The 26123-nt window shown below is 26.6% G+C and overlaps 2 protein-coding genes across 2 annotated transcripts; one reads left to right on the top strand and one right to left on the bottom strand.

Annotated features, from left to right (window-relative positions):
• Positions 1-10119: 10119 nt before the first annotated feature.
• LOC100573351 lies at positions 10120-14484 on the bottom strand. Its single transcript, XM_003240872.4, has 4 exons — positions 12634-14484; positions 12307-12563; positions 11662-11833; positions 10120-11556 (listed from the first exon to the last, which is right to left on the bottom strand). Exons 1-4 carry the CDS (start codon positions 14102-14104, stop codon positions 11438-11440), a joined length of 2019 nt encoding a protein of 672 aa, XP_003240920.2. The 5' UTR covers positions 14105-14484; the 3' UTR covers positions 10120-11437.
• Positions 14485-14710: 226 nt separating this feature from the next.
• On the top strand, positions 14711-23221 carry LOC100164374 (codanin-1). Its single transcript, XM_008191657.3, has 16 exons — positions 14711-14844; positions 15675-15838; positions 17482-17555; positions 17635-17822; positions 18145-18494; positions 18586-18894; positions 18987-19245; positions 19308-19456; positions 19528-19822; positions 19897-20090; positions 20145-20330; positions 20406-20640; positions 20703-20866; positions 22503-22668; positions 22741-22997; positions 23054-23221. The coding sequence occupies exons 2-16, from the start codon at positions 15722-15724 to the stop codon at positions 23195-23197; spliced, it is 3087 nt and encodes a 1028-aa protein (XP_008189879.2). The 5' UTR covers positions 14711-14844; positions 15675-15721; the 3' UTR covers positions 23198-23221.
• The last annotated feature ends 2902 nt before the right edge of the window (positions 23222-26123 follow it).

The raw sequence follows: 26123 nt of genomic DNA, 5'->3' as shown, positions 1-26123 counted from the left end.
AATCATGCCAGATAAGCTTATCAATGAACTGAGCCAAAAAAAATAGAAAACAGGATTTTGTATTATAACTATTTTTTTTTGCTTATCGTATTAAACACGGGATTGTCGTTAGTATGAATTTATAATAAATGCTATTAGGTACTATACAATTTGTGTTAATTCTTATTTCACCTTGATCCACACTAAACTCAATAAGTTAGAGGATTTTAAAAATGTATATTATATTCGTATTTATTGAGTGTACCTATCATTATATATTTCATCCCCCCCCCCCTATCAAAATTCCTAAATACGCCACTGTTTAGTGGTATTTCAAGACACCAAAAATAAGATAATTCTCATGACAAAACAGATCTATTTTATCATGATTATTCTAAAATTTGTGACAACGATAAACCACTATTACATTGACAATTTTTATCATTACCTATACATAAAAAAACGTGTTATCTTTATGTTCCTCTTTCTTTGCGGTTTTAGAATTTAGTTTGCGATCCACAGTAAACGCTGGGAGGAGAGTCGATTTCAATAAGTCCTCTTTCGTTAGGTATATTATAGTATTATACTATTTTATTGTTATTGTAGAAGTTAAATCTTAATCACCGTCGAATCAACGGGAATGACCTAAAATATATATTATATATACATAAATAAATATATATGCGGCAGTAGACCGCATATGACGTATAGAAACATAGGTAGGTACGTGGTAGACGACAAGTGTGCGGTAGACCGCTACGACACAAATAACATTTCTTTTCATTTTGCTGTGAACGTCTGGAAAAGTGCGTCGATCATCGAGTACTATTACTAAAGTAACAATGGTGAGTACCTGTATTATTATAATTTTTAAATTTTACCATTTTATGTAACCTATTATTTTCTAGAAATCTGGAGGGTGGCATTCGTAGTAAAACATGTATTTTATACAAGAAATTAAGTTTTTATTTTTATAACATATTATAATTTATAACTCATTAAGATTACATTTTAAATTAAAATTACTTATTTATTACCTACTAGCTGAATTAGCTAGAACTAGAACTAGCAAGTCGTTTCCTAGTTTTAAAATTTCATGACATTTTTTCCATGAAAAATAAAAATAAAATGTTTATTTTATCTGAAAGTCGTCAACTTCCAAGTGAACATTCTTAAAAGTTGGTTTGTTGTATGAAACAAAGAAAATATTCAACATATTTATATAAAATTTATAATTTGTTTAACAAATCAATAATATACCAACAAATTTAAACATCACCTTTTAACTTTTAAGTTACAAACTCATAAACCAACTCAACATCATAACATATAGTTGAGACTCATGAGTCATGACTCTACAAATGCATATATGTATTATATTGTACTATATTATAATTTATAATAGTATCACTTATATTATATTAACAATGTTTAGACATAAACTCTTAATAGTCTTGAGTCGTGACTTTTTACAATATACAAAATATGATCTAATTATTAAATAAAATAGTCTAGAGCACCTTCACATCACTCAGCATAATACACACATGCACACATCGTATGTCTTTTGTACCAGGGCTTGGAACCTTTATGATTTTTTCGGTTTCGGTTCCAATTCGGTTCTTTAAAAAAATAAAAATTTGGTACCGGTCTCGGTTCTGGTTCTTAAAATTATCGAATTAAGATTTAGTTCTGGTACCGGGAATACCGGTATTTAGAGGTAAATTTTTTTTCAAAAAGTAAAAAAAAACCAAGTATAAACTTCATGCATATATTATCTAAAGTGATAAAATCAAATTATAGTAAGGTTAACCCTTATTAGGATAAAGGACTTAGTAAGTTTACTATAATTTTGTTTTTAAAAACAAATTTTAAAAAATAGGGTTGGCTCATGTTGTAAGAAGTGGAAGTCAGTGCATCGTTTAATTTGATACAATCAAACACTCAATGGTCTCTATAAAAAGTGGTTTTATTTAAATAATAGCAAGAGCCGTGTCGAGCAACTTAGCGTCCCAGGGCAAATTTTTTTCGCGCCCCTTCACTACAATTAAACTACTAATCGTTTTCTTATTATAATATAAATCTGCATATTACCACACGCCACAAAAACTAGCTAAAATATAATATACAATATTTGACATATATAATCTATATAATAAAATTAAGTGGCGGGATAATCGTGACCATTTTTCTCAAGAGATATTAGACCGGTTCAATTTATTTTTTTTCCAATACATTCTTTTCGTCGAGAAGAAGAACGTATCGCCAATTATATTCGTGTCAGGACGCCACCGGTAGGGGCTCAAACGGGGATTATGAGATTTACGATTGAAATTTTCGTTTATTAATGGTTGCTATTGGTTAAAGGAGAAATATTTAGTAGAAATTAGTATTTATTTGTTATTAGTCCCCATTTGGGCACATCAGGGACAAGCATGAGTAATCACAATATTTTAAGAGTTATATTTTTTTACGCGCAACGGAGTGCACGCGCGGGATCAGCTAGTTATTAATATATTTTAATTAAAAAACAAGGTGGGTAAGTGGATGTCACTCTAATGTATAGTAGGTTACAGGTGGATCACTGTGATGGATGGTGTTTAATTTGATTTCAATGATATAATATAATTGTATATTTGTATAAGAAAAACGATTCTGAGTGAAAACGGTCAGTCAGCATACTATGATGATATTAAGGTGACTAAAGTAATTTATATATAATCTATTTACGTGGAACCTTGTTTTAAATTTTCAACTCTTAGCTACGATTTATAAAAGTTGATAATTTTATAAATTTTTAACTACAAAATAATTATTAAATTTTGTCGAAGTTCGAACTTTAAATGCTTATAAAAAAAATGATGCTTATGTATTTTTAATATTTTTCAACTACAGTTGTAACAATATATCAGGAGCCTCGCATTAAATTTTCACGCTTTTTTATCCATCAAATAAAAATTTATTGATATTTATAGAAAAAAAACTAAAAAAAATTAAAAACTGAGAATGTCCGTAAACAGCTCAAAAAGAGTCAAATTATTTTCAAAATTGTATGGTGTATAGAAAATGAAAATATAAACATTCAGTGGAATTTTCAACTATCTACAGTCATTCGTATTTTAATTACAACAAAATAAGGAAATCCTTACATGAAAAATCGAGTGAATATCAAATTTTGTAAAAATATGAATTTCAAACACTCATAAAAATTTAATTTGACATTCTTGTTATTTTTTTTTTTTGAAAAAGGTAGGCAAATTTATGAGGAATCTCTTTTTACATTTTCAACATTTTAGATTTAAAAAGAAAATTTTTCATAAATTTCTAACTCAAAATAATTTGCAAATTTTCGTCATTTTTACGTATTTTGTCAATGTTTGAACTTTAGATGCTTATAAAAAAAATATTGACTATGGATTTTTAATTTTTTTCATCTGTCTTTCAAACAATATACTAGAAGGCTTCTATTACATTTTCAAACATTGTTAACCAACAAATAAAATTGTTTTGATATTTATAGAAAAAAAAACTAAAAAAAATGGAAACTGAAAATATCCGTAAACAGCTCAAAATAAGTAAAAATATTTGGAAAATGTTATGGTGTATAGAAAATGCTAATATAAATATTCAGTCAAAATGTTATGTACCTACGGTCATTTGTTTTAGAGTGGCACTATAAACCAAAATCGATTTTCTCGAAAATAAATTGTGAGTAAAATTCCCGTTTTTCTTTAATTTTTCTTTTGTTTTTCATGTCGCTTTTGAAAACTACTGAGAAATTTTTACTTTTGACCCCCCCCCCCCCCCAAGTACCAACTAAATTCACTTTCCTAACAGAAAAGATACTGTTGAAGAAAATCTAAGAATTTTTACTGTCCCTAAAAGGTGATGAAAGACACAAAAAAAAAACACACATCATTGTAAAATCAATACATTCATCGTTCCACTCAGAATCTAAAATACCAAACAATATTTTATAATTTTTTTCATACTTTAGTTTCATCGCGTCGGGAACTTTAGTGCAGTAATTAACTTTAGGAAAACAGGTTGCCCCATTGCGGAACATTGGCGGTGACGACAGTGACGACGACAGGGGTGGTGGCCAGCACCCTAGAAAACGCTGCCAGATGAGGGGATCGGGAGGAATGGATAACATAACACTGTTGTTCATGTACTAATAATATAAGTACCTAATAAGAATAATGTAAATAATATTATAAATTATATATAATTTGGAGAGCATATTTTTACTAATATTTATTATAAAAAGCCTCTAAATTCTGTAACTTTACAACTTTACAAGTTACTCGGACAGATCAGGTACCTACATGCATGCACTAAATTGTGGCGCTATATGGGATTTGCTACAAAAAAACCTGCACACGGGCGAAGCCGAGATATTCAGCTAGATAATATATTATAGGTCCTATACCTACTAACTTTAGTTGAAGTTTGTGCTTTAAATATTTTTCTCGATCTTATAAATAGTTACATAGGTATTGTCATATGAACTATGGAAAAAAAGAACCGCAGTGTGATTAAATGAGAACATTTCTTTTGAAAGTAATAAACTTACTTGTTACCTGCATACAATATTTGTATTTGATTTACATTTTCGTTTCCCTACACTATTTTTATCCCATTACGTTACATTTTCATTCAAAAAGTAGGGCGTTATAAATAACGTTACTTTTTGAAAAATGAATTACAAAATCAGCCCATAATGTATTAATGACATACACGATACACTCATACGACTAATATCTAATTGATGGTAGGTACATATAAAATTTTATAAATACATTCCATATGCCCCAATATTAATATGAATAAAACGGTATTCTGAGTCCACTACCTACCGCCATTAGAATAAAATAAATGGATCCAGAATTTGTAGGATATAGGTACATATCTTATAATATGATGCTTCCCATTAACAACACGTCAACACCTACTCAGTTTCCAAACTGTGTAAGTGTATTCGTAAAACTTATTTTCGATGCTTATCCACTGTTCACCATTTGGTTCTGGCAATTTAGTGGGTTGAAGGATCGTCAAATAATGTCAAAAATCTCCAGTGGCGTACTAGGGGAGTGTCCGGCTGGGTGGCTACTAGTTGCGTTCCGCGATAAAAATTTCTTCCTAATTGCGACCCGAGAATTCGGGGTGCATACGAATTACGGCCCGAAATTTAAAATTAAATTAATTAAAATTTATAAATTAAAATTAAAAAGCTTCATTTTCCTTCCTATTTTTTTACAGACTTAGGACTGTCTGAAGCATCAGTAGATACTGCAGGTACCTATAGGTTAAAAATGATTTTCATTTTTATTTAAATGTTGAAATATTTTTTAAAATTAGTAGATACTATGGCACTGGTAAAAACTTGTATAATAGTATTTTTGTTTAAATTCAAGTTTGTCAATTTCTTTTTCTTCTAACCGTTTCATAGCATTTCTAATAAATGTTTCTTTGTCAATTATATTAATTGTTCTGCGAGTATTTAGGTGAGTGCTGCCGCTAGTGTCAGTAAAGCAGTATATGACGGTTATAAAATCGTGTTTTTCTTACCAAAAACATAGTTTCGTACTTCAAGTTTTCCTCAGCTCTCGTTGGTCGTAAAAACATGATTTTTTCAACAAAATAGACGTGAGAAGTTTATCTAGGTTTGGTCGTTCCAAATTTTCGATATCTTTTTTTATCTATTTTATATGAATTTTTAAAAATTTTGAAAATTTTGAAAATTTCAAAAGCAAATATAATGGGTTTGAAACATAAATTCGAAAATCTGGAACATCAAAACCTAGATAAACTTCTCACGTTTATTTTGGTGAAAAAATCAAGTTTCTACGACTAACGAGAGCTGAGGAAAACTTGAAGTACAAAACCATGTTTTTACGGCCGAATTTTCGTACCAGAACGGCCTCTTAAATTTGTAATATTGTATATAGGTATCCTTTTGTATATTTTTCAGAACATCGATGGATACAAAAATATTAGGATGAGCACTGTAGAATAATGCGTTGAATTTCGAATAAAAAGCCTTACAACTATAAATTAGTGCGCAAAGTAGACGCCGAGTATTCTGCCCAAAAAAAAGGAGAGAAATTAGACTCGTTTGAAATGTATGTTTCTAATATAAATTATAATCAAAAGATATTTCTATTTTTTCATTTCTAGGTTGAATAGACATTAAGTATTCTGTAAAACAATCACTCACATCGTTCGAATTCAGAAATGGTAAGTCAAAAAAGTATTTGAAATATTTACCGATTTCGGTATTCTTTTATACCTACTCACTAATAAGCCAATAAATTGTCTGTATTTTTCGCTACCAGCTTTGGGCTAAGTGAAATCGACATCCTTTTAAACTAATAGAAAGCCAAACTTAGAGAGCTAAATGAATCACTGTTTCAAAATCAGCAAAAAATGTTTTTGGTGAAAATGTTATTTTGAGTTTGCTACATTCGGATATGATGTGCATAAACGCCTTTTCATATATTTTAGTTTCTTTATTAGGAAGTGTAAAAAATAAGATGGTAATAATAATTACTATTTTGTAAGCCATGAACTGTAAACATTTGGGTTAATAATTTCGGACAACTTTTAAATGTCCCATCTACAAAAATTGTATCAGCTTAACTAAACAATTTTAACCTAACCTTCCCCCCCACCCCATAAAAAAAAATATATATTTTTTTTTAAATCTTAAATCAATTTTAATATTATGCATTATAAATATAATAACAATAAAGTTGAGAAAAAACATTATTTTTAATTATATTTAATAAAAATCATATGATCCTTATATTTTTAGATTTTTTATAATGAAGACACTTTAAACATATCTTATAGTAGAACTAGCTTTTAAGTCATCAACAATGCTTGAAATTTGATTTTCATCAAGTAATTGTTTTTCAACACTCATTTTATTAAATAATTATTAAAAAGTGCTTCTAAATTATCTTGACTCATATTAGCCCTCTCATTTTAATAAGCTTTAGTTTGCTAAAAGTTTATTCACAGTTCACCTCAGTGACTGACAAGGGAAGAAAACATTCATATGAAGCACATAATTCAGTATTTCAGTAGGTAAGCCGTAACATGCATGTTTAGATTGTATAAGAGATTATTTACACATGATAAGCAATATGTGATTACTGATTTATGCTGTTTTTGTCATTACACAAAATCAAACATACATTTTAGACAAAAAATATTTTAAAATATTTATAGGTATGTATTACATAGGTATAGGCAAATGGAAAGTACAAGCTCGCAAGAAAGTTCTGTATCAGAACATATTACATTCTATTGATTGTTATCTGAATTTTCATCTGAATCAATATAAAATTTACAGATGATTTGTTGGGTTTTTTCTAGTTTAGACATTTTTTAATTTGGGATATACTTTAGAAAAGTTATTATGTTTTAAACAAAGTTGTTTGTGATCCAAATTCACTAAATTTGCCAAGTGTTTTAAAGCCGTGTTTGGGATTTGTTCTATATTTGTTAAACATTTTTAGGTATTCAGTATTGATGGCTGAATAGGATGTTGTTTGACAAAGTTTATGTGAACAATTTTTTGTGATTTTTAAGCAGTAATTGAATTAGTAATAAAATAGAAAGGGAATGCAAAAGTATAAAAAATTTTTTTTTAATTTACCAAATGTTTTATTGATTTACATATAATTAGAGGGAGTATAGGTATTTTAGAATATTTTTATAAAAATTAAGAGGTATCGTATAATCTCTCTATTCAAGTCACAAGCACTGATTTTTAAGTCTATTTACAAAGGAATAATAAGTATTTAAAAATTAAAATCAATATAATTGGTTGTCAATAATCCTTTCAGATAACTATCCTTAAAAAAATTAACTTTGTCAAACAACATCTTATTTAGCAAGCATTTTTAATTAATATACAACTAGATATACAAAAGCTTTATTTTAGAAAGACACCAGATACAAAAAAAATAACGAAATTAATAACGAGCTCAAAGCTATATATCTACTGTCCATTTTGCATTGAATTTAGTTCATCTCCTACTACATTTTTTTTAAGATTGTGAAAATTTCAAACATATTCATGAAGTTGTTAAGATACACAAAGAATTGATAATCCACAGACACTCAGTAGTGTTATTCAACCATCTAATGATACATATATTGAATTTGGTATCAATAACAATCTAATGGCAATAAAAAAAATCAAATTTTAGATAATATCCATGTTATAGGTAATTAATGATGAAGATAATCTGAACAAGGAAATTTTTTAGAAAATATTTTATTTTATAAATTTATAAAAATAGCAAACGCAGGAAATTAAACTTAGAAAATAAATTGAAGGAGACGTAAAAGAAAGACTGTTTGCTTTATTAAAAGTGGTTGATTATATGTTAAAAAAACTTTTTTCTGAATATTCCAAAGTTCAATCATACTATTAGTGAATCATTTGATGGAGCAGCATACATAATGAGCGAGGAGTATTCAGGCTTACAATCTAAAATTGAAAGTCAAGAAAACTAAAAAAGCATTTATATATGGTGCTTTTGTCATGTGCTTAACTTATGTGTATGTGATACATGTAAGAGCAGAGCATGGAAGCCAAAATATACTATTTGGATTTTTGAATCGATTATTAATATTTTTTTAGTGAATCTTATAAATGTATGCACATATGCTTACATGAAATTTATTCAAGTTTGAGATCAAATAAATTGAAAAAGCTTAGAAAAATAGGAGAAAACCGCGATGGTGGTCGTAAGAAACAGCGTTGTTTTGGATTTTTGATGGTGAAAAATTGTTTTTTCCTACGGTTATTAGTGCTTTACATCATATTTCTATTTCTAGACATTATTTGAACCTCAAACTTTGTTCAGAAGCATTTTCTTTATTAGATAATTTATGTAATTTTAAATTAATTCTCATAGCTCATATATTTTTGGATATCTTCAAATTTATTGGGCCACGTTATCTTCAGACAAGATGTATAGATTTATTATCAGCTTGGAACATGATAGATTCTATTAAACAAGAAATCAGACATACAGAATTTGACAGTATTTAAAAAAATTCTATACATTTTTTGAACAATATGAATAACCTGTATAATATGACTGTATAGTATGAGTTTTCCTGAAGATTTATTAGTATCGAGTACTTTACCTGTCACTAGGAATAGCAGAAAAAATAATGTATGATTAGCTATGTGAAGACGAAACCCCAAAGTTACCATTAGAGAAATTCTTGTTGAGTTGAAACATATCAAACAATAATTGACCAAATTATTAACAGACTAAGCTCTAAATGAATGTTTCCCCGACAAAAATATCAATTGATAGCAAATGTTCATTCTTAAAACATGTGTGAGTGCTAAACTAGATTTATACCAAATAAGTAATAGACATCTTAATATAGTATTACAAATTGTATTACTATAGCATCTCAAATTGTTATAAAATGTATGAAATTGACTAAATTCTTCACAATATTTTATTATTAGTCCTGATGGATCTAATTCAACAATCACTTTAGCGTTCAATTTTACAAAATTAGAATGATAATATTTAACTTTATTCTAAATATGCCTTAAATATTTATATCTCATAATTTTAGATTTAATTTATAATGAACTTAAATGTATTTAGTATACTTAAAAACAAATTGCGTTAGGCAGGTACAAACAAATTGTCAGTTAGTTATAATAGATATATTGTTATTATAGACAGGTGTTACTTATGCTATTTAGACTTTGGAGTTTAACTAGATGTTTAATAAGACGTATTACATTAGTTCATTAATCATTAGCAGGCATGCCCGAATGCACCACCTGAGAGTTTTAATAAATTGGATTTTTCAAATTAAAAATAAAATATAAAAATGTCTTCAATATTAATTTATAATTTATGTCTATGATTATGCCCAGTATAGTAAATACAGTAATAAGTTACACTAATTTGTCATGGATAATATATTCTTATATTATTTATGGTTTAAGCGTAAAACTATCTGTGGATAACACCTCTGTATCTGTGGACACCTTGATCAGTCATCAACATTCAGTGGCAAAACAACACTTGTAAGACGGAGACATCAAAGCGGGTATCAAGTCCTCTTAAGATAAAAACAAAAAAATAATTAATATTGGTGTACCGCTTTATTAAGATATCAGTGCACGTTCAGTGGCACTTCACTAATCCTTTTACAGTACAATAATCATAAACACTACTGATTAATAATTAGTTATTAGTTAGTACGCACAAATTAACACAACCTAGAAAATGGCTTATTTTGAATATCACAACTCTTTAAAAACGGTTGGTATAAACAATCAACATGAGGAATAGAAAAAATTTAATTTTATTTAATACAAGATTTTAAAATCTATAGTTCATTAACTATTAACACCTATCATTGTAATCTAATTATACAATGTTTTTTTGAATGCATTGCTCTTGTTAAAATATTAAATAGATTAATTTATTTGGTTGTACATTAGGTTCATCCCTATAATATATAGATATTTTTCCTTTTATATTATTTAATGTCTTATAATTTTATTGCCATTGTACAAAAATAATAATAATAATAATTTATACAAAATCTGATTGTAGTGAGTATTGAATTATAAACATTCTGAAAACATCTGAGGGAGTTGACAAAACCAAACAAGCAGTGGGGTGAAATACCTGGTACAATATTATTTTAATAGTCATATTTTAATAGTGGATGTAAAAAACATACAATTGGTAATACTTGAGTTTTTATTTTTTTTTGCCATAGTAGAATACTAATTATTACAACTTTGTCATCTAATAATACATATTTGACTCGTTTTGAATTTTTTTTTAACCACAATTAGACAAATAAATATAAATAAAAAATAATATACCATTTTAGAGGAGTCTTAAGAGGGGACTACAATCATAAGCAATTATTGTATATTGTATATTGTTATAATTTGTTTTTATAATAATTTTTAATAGTAAAAATTGTTGTTAATTATCAAGCATACATAATACATTAAATACTTATTCAATTATGTAATATATATTGTTTAATTACATTAAGTTTATTAAATAAGAGATGAGTTAAACATTTTAGTTTAGAAAGTAATTATAAGACAACTTATATTTCATAACAGATTGTCTTTCATACAAAATGATCGTTAAAACATTTTTTTTTAAGTGTATATGTTTTGTTTTAAGTGTTAAAACATATTCTTTAATAGATAACTAACCAAAATTAAGGTTACATATTATAAAAAAAAAATTCAACAAAGCTCATGGCAGACAAGTAATGATCATTTTGATTTACCGACACTATAACATCAGTAAATTAATCCACTGATTTAATTTACAACTTATCGTAATTTCTAAATTAATCTATGCACCAAATCTTCAGGAAAATATAACAACTTAAAAATAATAAAGTAATATTTAGTAGTAAAGGTTTAGCAATCGTTAATTTTTTTTAATTGTTTGTGGCGTTGTTTGGCATATCTGATCCATTCCTTGATATACAAATTAACACATTGCTTTGTAACTTGTTTGTATTTGGCTTTTGATATATCTAAGGGTGTATTTAAATATAACAATGAATATACTTATAAAGAGCATTTTTTTCAATATTTGACTAGGAAAGATATTTCCAATCATAAAGTACTTAGATACGTACCAAAAATAATTTTGATGATTTTTAAATTTCCAATTTGAAAATTTCCCCGAAATCCACGCCAAGAATAGTTGCTTGTTAAACTATAAGTAAACAATGAACGTAAAATTGTTCTAACATAGTTTTTCAAACTTAACCCATGCTTATCCTGATCTTTTGGTGTGATAAATGAAACCTGTAAACAAACATATTTTAATAAAACTAAAATAACATAAAATATATTAATATGTAAATACTGTAAAATATAATATTTAAGAAAAAATATTTGTTTAGTTAGATATTATATTATTATTTTTTACGCCTTGATAGGTTTTAATTAAGTAGAAATAATTTTATTTTCTTTCAACCGTGATCATAAAACACACTTGAAACAAACAAAGTAATTTGATTAAGAAAAACAAATAAAATTGCCTATATTTTTAGTTTATTGGTTGATTATGAGAAATCCTCAGTACTTAATATAAAATTACTAATTTAAAATTTAAAACAAATAGGTATGGAAAAGTATTGGAATATTTTTACAGTGTCAGGTGACAAAAGAGATAAAATACCGAGTACGCTTTGCGCCGCCTTGAGCCAACATTTTGTGTAAACTGCTGTGCTACAACTATTAACTATATAAACAAATAAAAGAAAGAAAAAACTTACAAACTTTTTATAGAATTGGGAACTATCATCTAATAGTCTTGATTCGAGTTCAATAACATCTTCTATTTTTTTTAATGGAAACAATAATAAAAAATCGAAATTGTCTAATTTTGATGCTGGTAGTTTTTGAGTTTGTACTTTATCAGATTTTAAATCATTAAATTTCTGAGCTAAAAAGTCTAAGTTTGAATTTATTCTTTTCATACATTGCCAAATACTGTGAATATCAATGAACCCTTCAATGTTTTCTTTTAGATCTGAAAAATAATAATGAAAAATGAACATAATATAATACATTTGATGCATGTATTTTAATTAGGCATTTACCTTGATCAGTGTTATCTTCAGCAGAAATAATACGGGAATCTGAATCCTCCATTTCGCTCAAAGTCGTCATACAACTATCACAATTTTCTTGATCAGTGTTATTTTCAGGTGAAATAATATGTGAATCCGAAACCTCCAATTTGATTGAAGTCGTCATACAAACATCCAATTTTCCTTGATCAGTATTATCTTCAGGTGAAATAATACAGATATTTGAATCCTCCAATTCGTTTAAAGTCATCACACAACTATCCTCTGATCCTCGATCAATGTTTTCTTCAGGTGAAATAATACGAATATCTGAATCTACTAATTCGTTTGAAGTTGTCTTACAAGTATCCCCTATCCCTTGATCAGTGATATTTTCAGGTGAAATAATACAGATATTGGAATCGTCCAATTCGTTCAAAGTCGACATACAAATATCCCCTAATCCTTGATCAATGTTATCTTCAGGTAAAATAATATGGATATCCAAATTATCTAATTCATTCGAAGTTGTCATACAAATATCCCCTATTCCTTGATCAGTATTATCTACAGGTGAAATAATACTGGTATCCGAATCCTTTAATTCACCTGTAGTCGTCTTAAAAATATCCAATTTTTCTTGATCAGTGTTACCTTCAGGTGAAATAATACTTGAATCCGAACACTCCATTTCAACCAAAGTCGTCGAACAACTATCTGATTTTATTTGATCAATATTATTTTCAGGTGAAATAATGTGTGAATCCGAATCCGCCATTTTACTGAAAGTCGTCATACAACTATTCGATTTTATTTGATCAATGTTATTTTCAGGTGAAATGATATGTGAATCCGAATCCTCCATTTCACTGGAAGTCGTCATACAACTATTCGATTTTATTTTATCAATGTTATTTTCAGGTGAAATAATATGTGAATCCGAATCCTCCATTTCACCCGAAATCGTCATACTACTATCCGATTTTATTTGATCAAAGTTATTTTCAGGTGAAATTATATGTGAATCCGAATCCACCATTTCATCCGAAATCGTCATACAATTATCTGAGTTTCCTTGATCAATGTTATATTCAGGTGAAATAACGCGTGTATCTAAATCATCCATTCCACACGTAGTTGTCACGCTACTATCCAATTTTCCTTGATCGTTATCTTCAGGTGAAATAATACGTGAACCCGAATACTCCATTTCACCCGAAGTCGTCATACAACTATCCGATTTTATTTGATCAATATTATTTTCAGGTGAAATAATGTGTGAATCCGAATCCTCCATTTCACCGGAAGTCGTCATACAACTATTCGATTTTATTTGATCAATGTTATTTTCAGGTGAAATGATATGTGAATCCGAATCCTCCATTTCACCGGAAGTCGTCATACAACTATTCGATTTTATTTGATCAATGTTATTTTCAGGTGAAATAATATGTGAATCCGAATCCTCTATATCACCCGAAGTCACCATACAACAATCCATTCTGCCAGAAGAAACACCACACACGAGAATGTATAGAAAAAGTAAACATACGCACCGAAAACCACGTTAAAATGCAGTAATTGTTGGTACTAATTGGCAAGCAACACGATTTAATCTAATAAAATACCTACTATAATGGTACACAACAATTCAGTGGTATGATAACGAAATCTGTGTAATGTCCAGATCGCTAGCGTTTTCTATAATGTTCATTATAATTGAGTTCCGATGCTCTTGACCTTTGTCCACCTATTTCAGATGGCGAGAACTAAGGATTTCTTGAACGGTTTAGCGACGCTGTTGCATACAAATGGAATGACAGAATAGTTACTATAGGTAATTAAATTAATTGTTGCTCCGGCTGATAGCCGTATGTTGTTGTAGCGTAATGCCAGGACGTCTCTACTGATAACGGTTCTGTTATCTGAATTGATAAACATGTACTCAGTGGTGTGCGGAACATGGTGGTAAACAAAGAACCGCGGCTGTGGTTTGCATCGTTTTGGCGGTAAAATTATTTCGTTATCATCGTTATTTATCATAATCCATTGTTATTATCATGACAGTAATGCATTATTATTATCATTAGGTACGCCAATATAATATTTTTTAATATTATAATGTACCTATTTTATTAATATTAAAAACTACTATGAACCTTAAACGTAATTATGTAATTTCGATTTTTTGATGTGGATTATTAACTGTCTATCAGCAGCGTTTGAAATTTGTTCATTCTGGTGAGTCTTTAAAGTCAAATGTATTACCTACTTATTTACAGCCATTTAGACCAAATATACAAACATATCACATCCACATATATATACATATATACTACATCCACCAACTTGTTCTTCCGCCATACTCCGTACGCAGTTATTTCCCTTTGAAAAATGTTTTTAGCTTGCCTACCTTCCTCTCTCCTACTGACTAACATGTATTATGTTTTTCCTGCGATAACATAGATGCCTACTTTTCATAGCGTTCTATAAGTTTTGTGCACTGACTTTTCTCTGTTTTCTCATTGTTCACTAGAACTTCCTCATATTATTATCTGCATATTCTAAAAAACTAATTGTTAATTGATCCAATTTTGAAATATCCCTTATGCCATTTTTAAATCCGTCATTCAACAATTCCATGTGCACATGATCAATCTGATTTACATATTCAACATCTGCCGATTTTCATGTAACTTTTATATTAATTATTTTTGTGGGGAAAATAAAATTGTACTTATATTAATTCTAAGTTTCTTCCAGTAGCTAAACCAAGCAGTGGTGAAGCTACATGGGAGTCAAAGAGAAGTTGTCTACTCACTTAAAATACTGACAAATAATTTTTAAATAAAATATTAACTTAACACTCTATTGTACTAAGCCGTGAGAGCTCCACTTTCCCTACACTGTGCACTGGAGTCTGCAGACTTTTAACTACCATTACCCATTAAGGCAGTACATATGGAAATTTATTATATTATGTTAAATTACAAAACGTTATTTTACAACGAGTGTTTAAAATTATGTTTTTGTTTAATAAAAGAAACATCTATTAACTATATTTTTTTTAGATTTACAAGGATTATATTATCAGGTAAAATAATACCATTAACCAACCATGCAAAAGTACATGTCTAAATCTGAAGTTCGATGTGCAAGTTTAATGAACAATGTATTGGAAGAAAACATTAATATAAATGAAATTTTGGAAAAAATTAGATCATTTGAGCAATGTGTAAGTTTATAATTTAATACTTATAGAAATCTTGCATGGTTTATATACCTACTTATATATCGATGGTTATACGACAAAAAGAACTATGCAAGACGTTCCTAGTTTTCAAGAGAACCTAACATTTTTATTGTGATCTTTTTTCTGATTAGATACGACTTTTTAAGTAAGAATTGAGATTTTCTTTGTTGAATACTTTTTTTTAATTTGTATGCCTTTTATCAAAATACATATGTAGGATTAGCTTTTGATTATTATTTACATGCACACTGCAATTAGATAGAATACATTTGCCTAATTATTTTGGCACTTATGCCCAATGTTTTTTACTTATTTTATTTAATGTATTCATGTATTCATCCCCTATTATATTTTTAATTTATTATGATTATTGATTATGACTAAAGACCAGATTTATATGTTATAACATATCGTTACTGGGTACATGCATGTCTTATGAGATGAAAAAATGTGGACGGTTCGTTCAATTTTGAGTCCGTAGAAAAAATTTTATTTGCATATTTGAGAATATTTCATAGGTTAGGGAATATTTAACCCATTTAGAATATTTTGTAAGTTGTGAGAAAAAATGTCCATTTATTATTAATTTTAATATTACGGTAGCCAGACAAAATTTTTTTTGAACATTTACAATTTCTTTTTTATATTTTTATAAAAAGAAAACACATTGTTATAGTATTATCAGCGGCCGCGCTGATCACTAAACGTGGTGATTAACCTGCAATGCTAGCAGTTATTTTCATATACCATTGAGCACAGTTTAAGATAGTTTTTATCCACAGATATATAAAGTTAAGTTACTTTATATATATATATATATATGTGTGTTTTTACCTTAATCCGTGCCATAGATTAAAGAATATATACTTAAAAGATCAACATATAATATGTTTATTAAATCTACTAATGTCTACATTTTGTTTTACACTTTTGTAATTAGATATTTACGTGTAACGTGATTGTTAATTTTTAAAATTTAAAAATTTAAAAAAACGGTCAATTATAAAAACCTATTAACACAATGGATAAAACCATTCAACAAGAAATACAATGTTTAGGTTAGGTTAGGTAACAGTGGACAAAAAAAAGGGCCCCTATCACAAATACCTAAATTCATATTAAAGCATATTATATTGATGTTTGTTAATTGTTTTTGAATATTTTTTAAATTTTCAAGACTTATAATTATAATATTTGAAGATTTTTTAGTAAATGTTATAATCGTGTTTTAGGTGATCTAAGAGAATTTAAATCCTTTCTTTAATTATGACACATATTTTATTATAGGTATATATTGTAATATTATGTTCATCAAAATGAGGTGTTTACAAATAATTTCTGTGAAAAAAAAAAACTATTAAATAAGACAAAATATAACACAAAATAATTTTAATAATTCTTAAAGAACGTATTAATTAAAATTACTATGGTAAAAATTAAATTTAATAATATATAATCTTATATATAAATAAAAACAATATAGGTAATACATATTGGGAATAAAAACATTTTTCTCTGTCCAATACTATATAAACCATGTGGTACATAAACCCATTTTCCATGTATACCATATGTAATTAACAAATTATCAGAAAATGTATTAATTTATAATTTATGTATTATAGAACATTCGTCATGGTGTAGGAAAAATAGAATTTACATTTTATGTCATTGATTTTGTTCATAATAAGACTATGCAGTAAGTAAATGATTATATTGATTTGTATTATAGCACTGAACTATATTCATATATATTAAAAACATATCCATTTTATTAGGTATGTAAATCTGCAAGATGAGAATGAAACTGTTATAAACAATGCATTCAATGTGCCAGAAGTTGAATCACCGATGGTGAAACGAATAATACCTAAAGTATCGACAACAAAAGGTTCCAACAATCAAGGCAAAAAGACAGTTCAAATACATTCGGTGACTTCAAAAATGAACAAAACAAAAATAATTGGTATGTTGTTAATTTTGTAAAATAGTTTATTAGTTTTTAAGAACATTTTTATTTTATTTTACTTCTATTGAATATAGAACTCTTTATAACTATTTAATCTATTTTTGAATTGTAAACAGAAAATCTTGTACACTTTGAAATTATACAATATCATATTTTTTTTCTATTTAAATTTGAATCTATCCTGTCATTATAAAAGAAAAATTGTTGTTAAATACTTATTATAAAAGTTAGGGATTTGGTTTCAAAATTAAACATTTATTGACTGTTAATTGTCATTAAAATAAAACAAGTAGAAATAATTATGTGTTTAATTTTTCAGATACCACTAAAAAAGAACGAAGGAGCTTGGATATATTAGGAAGTCTGTACGCTGCAATGATAAATTCTAACATATTATGTAATTTGTTTCATGAATTAGGTTATGTTTTTACGCTTCTTGCAGTAAAAGATCATGAAATAAAATTTAATAATGACAGTTTTAGCTCAAATAATACCTATTTCAAATCATCTGATGATTGTCATTATTTTGCTTCAAAGACTATAGAACAATTAGTTTCAATTTTAAGTTATTTGGAAAAACCAATTATTAATCTAATTTTAAAACAGAAAGTAATCAACACATATGTACCAGAATTGGCTAAAACTCTTGAGAGTAAATTTAATACATCAGTTAGTAAATATACATAACATTATTATATTAATAGTATTTACTTGGATATAAAATGTATATAAATATTGTGAATTATTGTTTTATTTTCAGAACATAAATGATGATATTAAGTCGTTAAATTCAAGTATATCAAAAGATATGGTGAAATTTGATGGTGAACAAGATGCCAAAGATTGTTTTCCATCAATAAAAATGTTCCATGCTTTCAAAACCCAAAGAGATGCATTTTATGATTTACTGGAAAATTGGAGACAAAACGAAAATCAGTTTGAGCTAGATTCTAAGAAATTTGAACATATTAAGAAAATGCTTAGTGAAAATAATAATTCTGTTAATATGAGTAAATTTGCTAAATTATTTGTCGCTCAATTGATAAATTCTACATTTGAAGAATCAAAGGTTATCTTTTTATACTAATTCATCAATACTACATTTTTTTTTCATCTAAATATAATTTATTCATTGTTTAATATTCCGACATATATTTTTAGAATGTCTATACAAATAAAACTATTAAAGAGTTGTCAGCCTCAAAGTTAGAATTACTCCATCAGCGAATTACTAAACGAGATTATACAAGTGGATATAGTGTTGATCCAGCTAATGAATTTCCTGGCATGCAAATGTTTTTTAAAGAATTTGTCATTATGATGTTGGGTGATGGAATTTTTTGTAAACATTTAATAGACACTTTAGTACACAGAATCGATGTATTAAATACAATGGAATGGGCTTCTGAACTACAAGAAGGTGTGTACCGTGTAATTTATTAAAAATTCAAACTTCTACAAAGAAACATTTATATTTTCAAGGCACAATTTATCAACAAACCTTCTTTTTTTATGTTGATACTTTAAGATTGTTGGCTAAATTTTTGGCCTTTGCGTTATATAATCCATACAAAGATTATGATGTTTTAAATCCGGCTTTAAAAGAATATATTTGGGAAGTACGATCAAAGGTAATTTGTATATTATAATATTATATTAATTATTCTTTAATCTTATTCTTAACATTATGTTTAATATATAGGCTTTACCTCCAATAAATTTACTTACTAAATTACGTTGTGCTCTTAAACATGGACATAGTGAAATTGTATTAACAACTTCATGGATAATTGAATACTTGTATCAAGTGGATCGGATTTCAATTACAACTCCTTTTTATAAAGATGTACTAATTTTGATCTATTCTCTGTGTATGTTCAATTCTGATATAACTGGTTCCATACTAATGTTGAGGTTACAGTTTAATTGCTTAATTGAACACATAAATATTGAACCTCATACACTATTTGATGACTCAAAAAGATGTTTTGATAAAAGTAATTTATTATCTAATATATATTATTGCTATTGTAATTTATTATAATGTATTTTATACCATACAATCTTACAGGTCTTTTTGAAAATTTTGTAAAGGAATTAAAAAATGGTATTATAGTTAATGCAAAGCAAATTTATCACTATTGTCCACAGCTAAATAACTATCGTACCGTATTAGAAAGTAAAGTTAATAATAAAAAGATAAAATTTTTATCGCCTACTGTCAGTATACCCAGTCGAAAAATAAATCAAAATCATCAGATAGAAGTGAGTATACAGTTAACAAATAAGATAAATATACAATTTTAATTTTAATTTTAGTTGGAATTAGAATCACATTTCTTTGAAAATCATTCTTCATCTGTATTAGCAACAGTTGATTTCATTGCTAAACGAATTGCTTCTACTTGCACCAAAAAGATTCAAAACAAAGGTATGGCTGCTGTAAAGAACCAATTTGTTGATATTGTGTGTGAAAAATTCAAAGAACATATAAGCGAAAATACAGTGAATAAAATTATTATTTTGTTAATCATAATGTGTATCAGACATAACTAAATAATTAATTACTAATTTTTACAGGATTCAATATTTAAAGTGGATGAAAATGATGTTGCTAAGTGTAGTTTATTTTTAAGTTCCTCTATTCAACAGTATGTAGATCATTTTTCCAAAAACAATATTCCCAACTCAATTCAAGAACTATTAGATTCTGAATCTGTGAACCCGGGCTCTTTGCCTTTTTGTATTGCTGTTACAGTTCGTAAATTTAAAGCACTAGTAACAGATTGGGTTAAGAATCATATAAATATCAAAAGTAATATGTTGTATCTTGTTTTTATCTATTTGAGTTTAACTGATTGATAATGTCGTTAACAGATATGTTCATTACTTACATTAATACTGAATTGAAAACAAATTTGAAAACTGGTAGTATAAATGAAGATGGAAATAATCTTCGTGAACTATTGATGCCTACTCAATGTGATGAGCCAGATGAAGATTATTTTATCCCAGAAAATGAACTATTAATAGATTTGAATGCAAGTATTTTTTATTATGTAAAAGTCACTTCGACAATTATTTTATACAAAAAAAAAGTATTTAAATATTTAGTTTTTGTGTGAATAAATTGTACGTTACTCTGTCATTATGGTCAAAGCCATAACAATACTAAAATGGTGTGGTGATCAATTAAATACGACTTGGGTGGCAGGATGATGGTAAACAAGACCCTTTATAATTATTCAGCTTGATATTTATGTAATTACTAAAAAAAAATTCATCATTTTAGGTCAAAATATAAATTTGTATCAAATCATATTTTTTTTAAATACCTGAATTATTCATTATAATTTAAAATTATTTATTTTTAATAACTATTTTGTAATTAATTCAAATGTTTTTTTATAAAGAATTGAAAAATAAATAAAATATTACTAGGTATGTTGTGAAAAAATAAGGACTAAAAAATATTTATTTTATTAAACAAAGATTTAATTTCAAAATTTAGTTTTGTAAATTACATATAATATTTCTTTTAAAATATATTTTTGCAGTTCTTTCTACAACTAGTTAACAATACCAATGTTGGTTTAATTTAATAATTTGCAAGATATATGATATTATTAATATTAATAGCAAAGTTCAGATATTTAATTAATTGTTCCATTATTTATAATACTTTAAAAAAACAATTATAAAAAAAGAAAATATACCACCTAATAATTATGATAATTTATTTAAAAACTAATTTTGTACATTTTTTTTATTTTAGAATTATTAATACTTTTTTAATATAAATATGTTTTTTGAGTCGGTACAGATATAACCAATTTTGCAAATACTACAAAAATGTAAAAATAACTTGATCCCACTATGCAATATACAATGATTAATGGTTACTTATAAATACATATTTATAATTTAAACATTTTCTTTAAAGTGGAAAATATTGAGTAGCGTTGTACGTTTATGTCACTCGATCACCACTTTAAGTATAAAACGACTAATTTTTAACTTAATATATTGTATGTATAAAAATATTGGTGCTATAGTATTATGAATTTTAAAACAGTTGTTTTTAGTAGTGAGAATGAATATTCATGCTCATAAACCTTTTGTGAAAAATAAAGAGTAATAGCATTTTTTGTATTACTAGGGTCAGATGTTTTTATTTTAACATTACATATCGTATGACTTATTAGTTATTTATGTTTAGTGTTATAAGTAATTATCTTTATGTTGTCTAAAATACATAAAATAATATAAAGGTTAGGCATTATCGAATTAAACATTTTGTTAAGTTACTTTATTCAAATTATTTAGTTATATAGTTAATATTTTAAATGTAACTTTAACTTGAAGAGTTGAATTTTTTTCAATGAGTTTTATGAGTTCAGTAAAAGAAAAGTAAATTTTAACTTTTGACTTAACTCACATTTTTCTATTTAACCTTCACTTATAGAATTTAAAAAAATCTTTAATTTTTCCAGCTTTGTTCAAATACACAAAATGTTAGTATCATTATTGACACATTTGTTATTTTTATACTTTTTACAGACAACATAACTGATATTTAAGTGAAACATACTGATTTTGGATATGACTTAAACTTATCATAATAATAGATGTTCAATGTGATTAGAACTAATAAATTATTTATATTAATCCTTTCAGATGTTTAGTTTAAAAATTATTGAAGTTGATAATCATAAACTATCTTTGGATGATATTTCAGAATATTCTGAAAGATTTAAAATTATTTTAGAAAACAAAAATAAAATGGAATTTAATTTATACCGATTTATAATAACAAGACTGATTGATAACGTATTACTAGCAAGTATGTCAACAGTCAATGAATGGACATTTCTCAAAACCCCTAGTACTCTGTACTAATAATTTTTTGTTTCAGCATATCAAATGCCGATGCTCTTTAATAAAGATGTGATGAAAGCTTATCATCCATATTTTGCTGAAAATCTGTATACCGTTTCAATGATAGTATGTGAACGTAACATATATATTCTGTCACAGAAGTCTAATTCTCATAAGGCTATTATAAGTGAAAAAATAACAGCTTGGATACAATATTTCATAGAAAACGATTTCCTAACTATTGATGAACTTACAGATCAAATTATGTCAATTTTACAATTATCTTGGCCAGAGGTAATTTTTAAATAAAATAAATACTTACACAATTAAAATTCAAAATTTTTTTTTAGGATACATTAAAATGTTTATCGATTTGCTTTAAAGACCTTAACAGTGTATGCTTAAAGAAATTTGATGATACTAAGGTGCAAGAGTTATTTATGTGGCTAACACATTTCATGGACATGATTGAGGATTATGATATCGATTATTGAAAACAATATAAGCTGAGATATTTACTTTTTTGTTTCCTTTTTTTTTTTATACATTTATTTTATACATTTAATTTTTTAATTTTTTTAACGAGACTGAATTTCTACAAGATCAGAATTTATAACTAGAATTAACAGTTTGATCTCTTTTTAAAATCATTTAAAATATTTTCTTGTGTACCTTAATAATTATTGAATTATTTTTTTTTAAATTAGAAATTTTAATGTTTAATGTGTATACATATTAATATATGCAATATTATAAATAAATATACAAATCTCATAATGCATATTATTATGTTTTAGAGTTCATTAATTTTAATATGAATAATCCATATTTAAGGGTGTTACATCACGAGAGTTTTCCAAGGCTTTCTATCAATATAGACTCAGTTTGCCTTGCACGGTGTATTGTTTAAAATACAATATAACTCGGACACTTTGTATGGTCAGGTATAAAGGTTCATTTCAAACATGGACATCTTGTACTGTTTTGTGAATACAATTATATAGGTTATAAAGTTTTATGAGATTTAAACAGAATTTTATACTTGAAAGTAAATTAAAGATCTTATAAATAGTAAATAAACAAGCCAAATTAATCAGTTTTATAAATTAACTGGTTGGATGGTAGGTAACAACAAAACATTACAATTGGTGCTATAAAATATATTTTCTGAATCATAATTATATTACCAAATCAGATACACCAGTGTGTATTTAAACTTAAGAATATTTTTAATATAACTGGTCAACACTTCAGACTTTTTTTATATTTTACCTACGGTACTATTGGGCTATACTTTATGTACCTATATAACAGTGCAAAGTGTCCGCTTTTTACAATCTAAAGTTTAACTCGAACACTCAAATTATCCACGTTCTGAAATTCTAATTTTTGACAGACCGTACATTGTCCTCATTTCGCACTTTTAATGTTCTACTGAACAAAGTGACTTAGAACCATCGTACAACTATCTAGTAATTGGATACATTTTCTGAAAACACATTTGAATTTGTTTAGAAATTAACTTAAAAATTAGATTTTTACTATTTTAAATTAAACTTTCAATCCCTTAAAAATGTATTAATTAAATTTTTATATTAATAGTTTTAAAATGTTAATGAATAATGATATTTAACTGAATAATTAAAAAAAAAATTGAATATATTTTCAGAAATTTTATCAGATAAATAGGTTAGTTGATACAATTGACAAAATATTGATAAAATGTAATAAAAAAAAAAGTGGCGAGTGGGTGTTGCTCTGCTGTACATTACGTTATAAGTTGGTCACTGTAATGGATGGTGTTAAATTTGAATTGAATGATATAATATCATTGTATAATAAAAACGATTCTGAGCGAAGACGGTCAGTCAGCCTATAATATTTTAGATTCTGAGTGGAACGATGAATGTATTGATTTTACAATGATGTGTTTTTTTATTTTTTTTTATTTTTTATTTTTTTTGTGTCTGTGTACACAATAAGTAGTCGAAATAATGCTACGATTTTCAACTTCAGTATCTTGTTCGATCAGAAAGTGAATATCGTTGGTGCATTGGGGAGGTCAAAATTTAAATTTCCCAGTAGTTTTCAAAAGCACTGGGAAAACAAAAGAAAAATTAAGGAAAAACGGGAATTTTTACGCAAAATCTTTTTTCGAGAAAATTGATTTTGGTTTTTGGTGTAACTTTAAAACGAATGAATGTAGATACATGAAATTTTCACTGGTTGTTTATATTTCTATTTTCTATACATGATAAAATTTTCAAAATATTTTGATTTGTTTTGAGCTGTTTACGGACAATTTCAGTTTCCAATTTAATTAGTTTTTTTTTCTATGAATGTCAATAAAACTTTATTTGTTGAGTAAAAATACTTGAAAATTTAATACAAGGCCCCTACTATATTGTTACAATGAGATTTGAAAAATATTAAAAATTCTTAGTCACAGTTTTTTTTATTAGCATTTAAAGTTCAAAAATTGACAAAATATGGAAAAATCACGAAAATTAGCAAATTATTTAGAGTTGATAATTCGTAAAAATTTTTCTTTTTAGAACTAAGATTTTAAAATGTAATACAAGATTCCTTATAGGTTAATCTACCTTTATCAAAAAAAAAATGTCTATAAGAAACTCAAATAAAATTTTATGAGCGTTTGAAATTCGTATTTTTACAACATTTGATATTCGCTCGATTTCTTACGTAACGATTTTCTTATTTTATTGTGATTAAAAAACGATTGACTGTAGATACTTGAAAAGTATCGTGAAAATTTAATGCAAGGCTCCTGATATATTGTTACAATAGCAATTGTAAAATATTAAAAATACATAGGCACACATTTTTTTTATAAGCATTTGAAGTTGAAATTTTGACAAAATTTATCAAATTTAAAATTGAATAATTATTTTGTAGTTAAAAATTTATAAAATGTTAAAAATTGTTGAACATTTTGAACAAGATTTCACGTAAATATTTAATTCTGTTACCAAAAATTTTAAGAAATACATACATTTAAACAGTTTATTTTTATAGTCATTTTAAGTTCAAATTTGGACGAAATTACATATTAAAAAACCTGGAATAACTATTTTAGTTATTTTGTTGTGATTGTATAATATTACTTGTGGGTACTTGAAACTTCTAAAGTATACTATTATATATCTATGATAGTACCACGGTTTGTTGTTGATGTATAAAGCGTTACCTAATGGATATTGTGATATGATAAATTTGGAATTTATTATTGATACCTATTATAGGTAAATTTTTTTTTAAAACTATAGATAAGTATACCTATAATAGGTATGTCTAATACCTAGACTGACAAACCGTCTCCGCTCAGAATCGTTTTTCTTATACAGTGATATTATATCATTGAATTCAAATTTAATACTGTCCATTATACAGTGACCCACT

The sequence above is a fragment of the Acyrthosiphon pisum genome, chromosome X (assembly GCF_005508785.2).
Source record: "Acyrthosiphon pisum isolate AL4f chromosome X, pea_aphid_22Mar2018_4r6ur, whole genome shotgun sequence".
In the NCBI taxonomy this organism is placed as follows: Eukaryota; Metazoa; Arthropoda; class Insecta; order Hemiptera; family Aphididae; genus Acyrthosiphon; species Acyrthosiphon pisum.
This window is presented reverse-complemented; position numbering and strand designations above follow the sequence as displayed.

Coding starts and splice junctions, on each gene's coding strand:
- LOC100164374 (XM_008191657.3), top strand. CDS start 15,722: ATGCAAAAGTACATGTCTAAATCTGAAGTTCGATGTGCAAGTTTAATG. Junction 19,823..19,896: donor AAAAAGATGTTTTGATAAAA/GTAATTTATTAT, acceptor ACAATCTTACAG/GTCTTTTTGAAAATTTTGTA. Junction 20,331..20,405: donor AACATATAAGCGAAAATACA/GTGAATAAAATT, acceptor TAATTTTTACAG/GATTCAATATTTAAAGTGGA.
- LOC100573351 (XM_003240872.4), bottom strand. CDS start 14,104: ATGGATTGTTGTATGGTGACTTCGGGTGATATAGAGGATTCGGATTCA. Junction 11,834..12,306: donor CCCAATTCTATAAAAAGTTT/GTAAGTTTTTTC, acceptor GTTTGTTTACAG/GTTTCATTTATCACACCAAA. Junction 11,557..11,661: donor AATCATCAAAATTATTTTTG/GTACGTATCTAA, acceptor ATACACCCTTAG/ATATATCAAAAGCCAAATAC.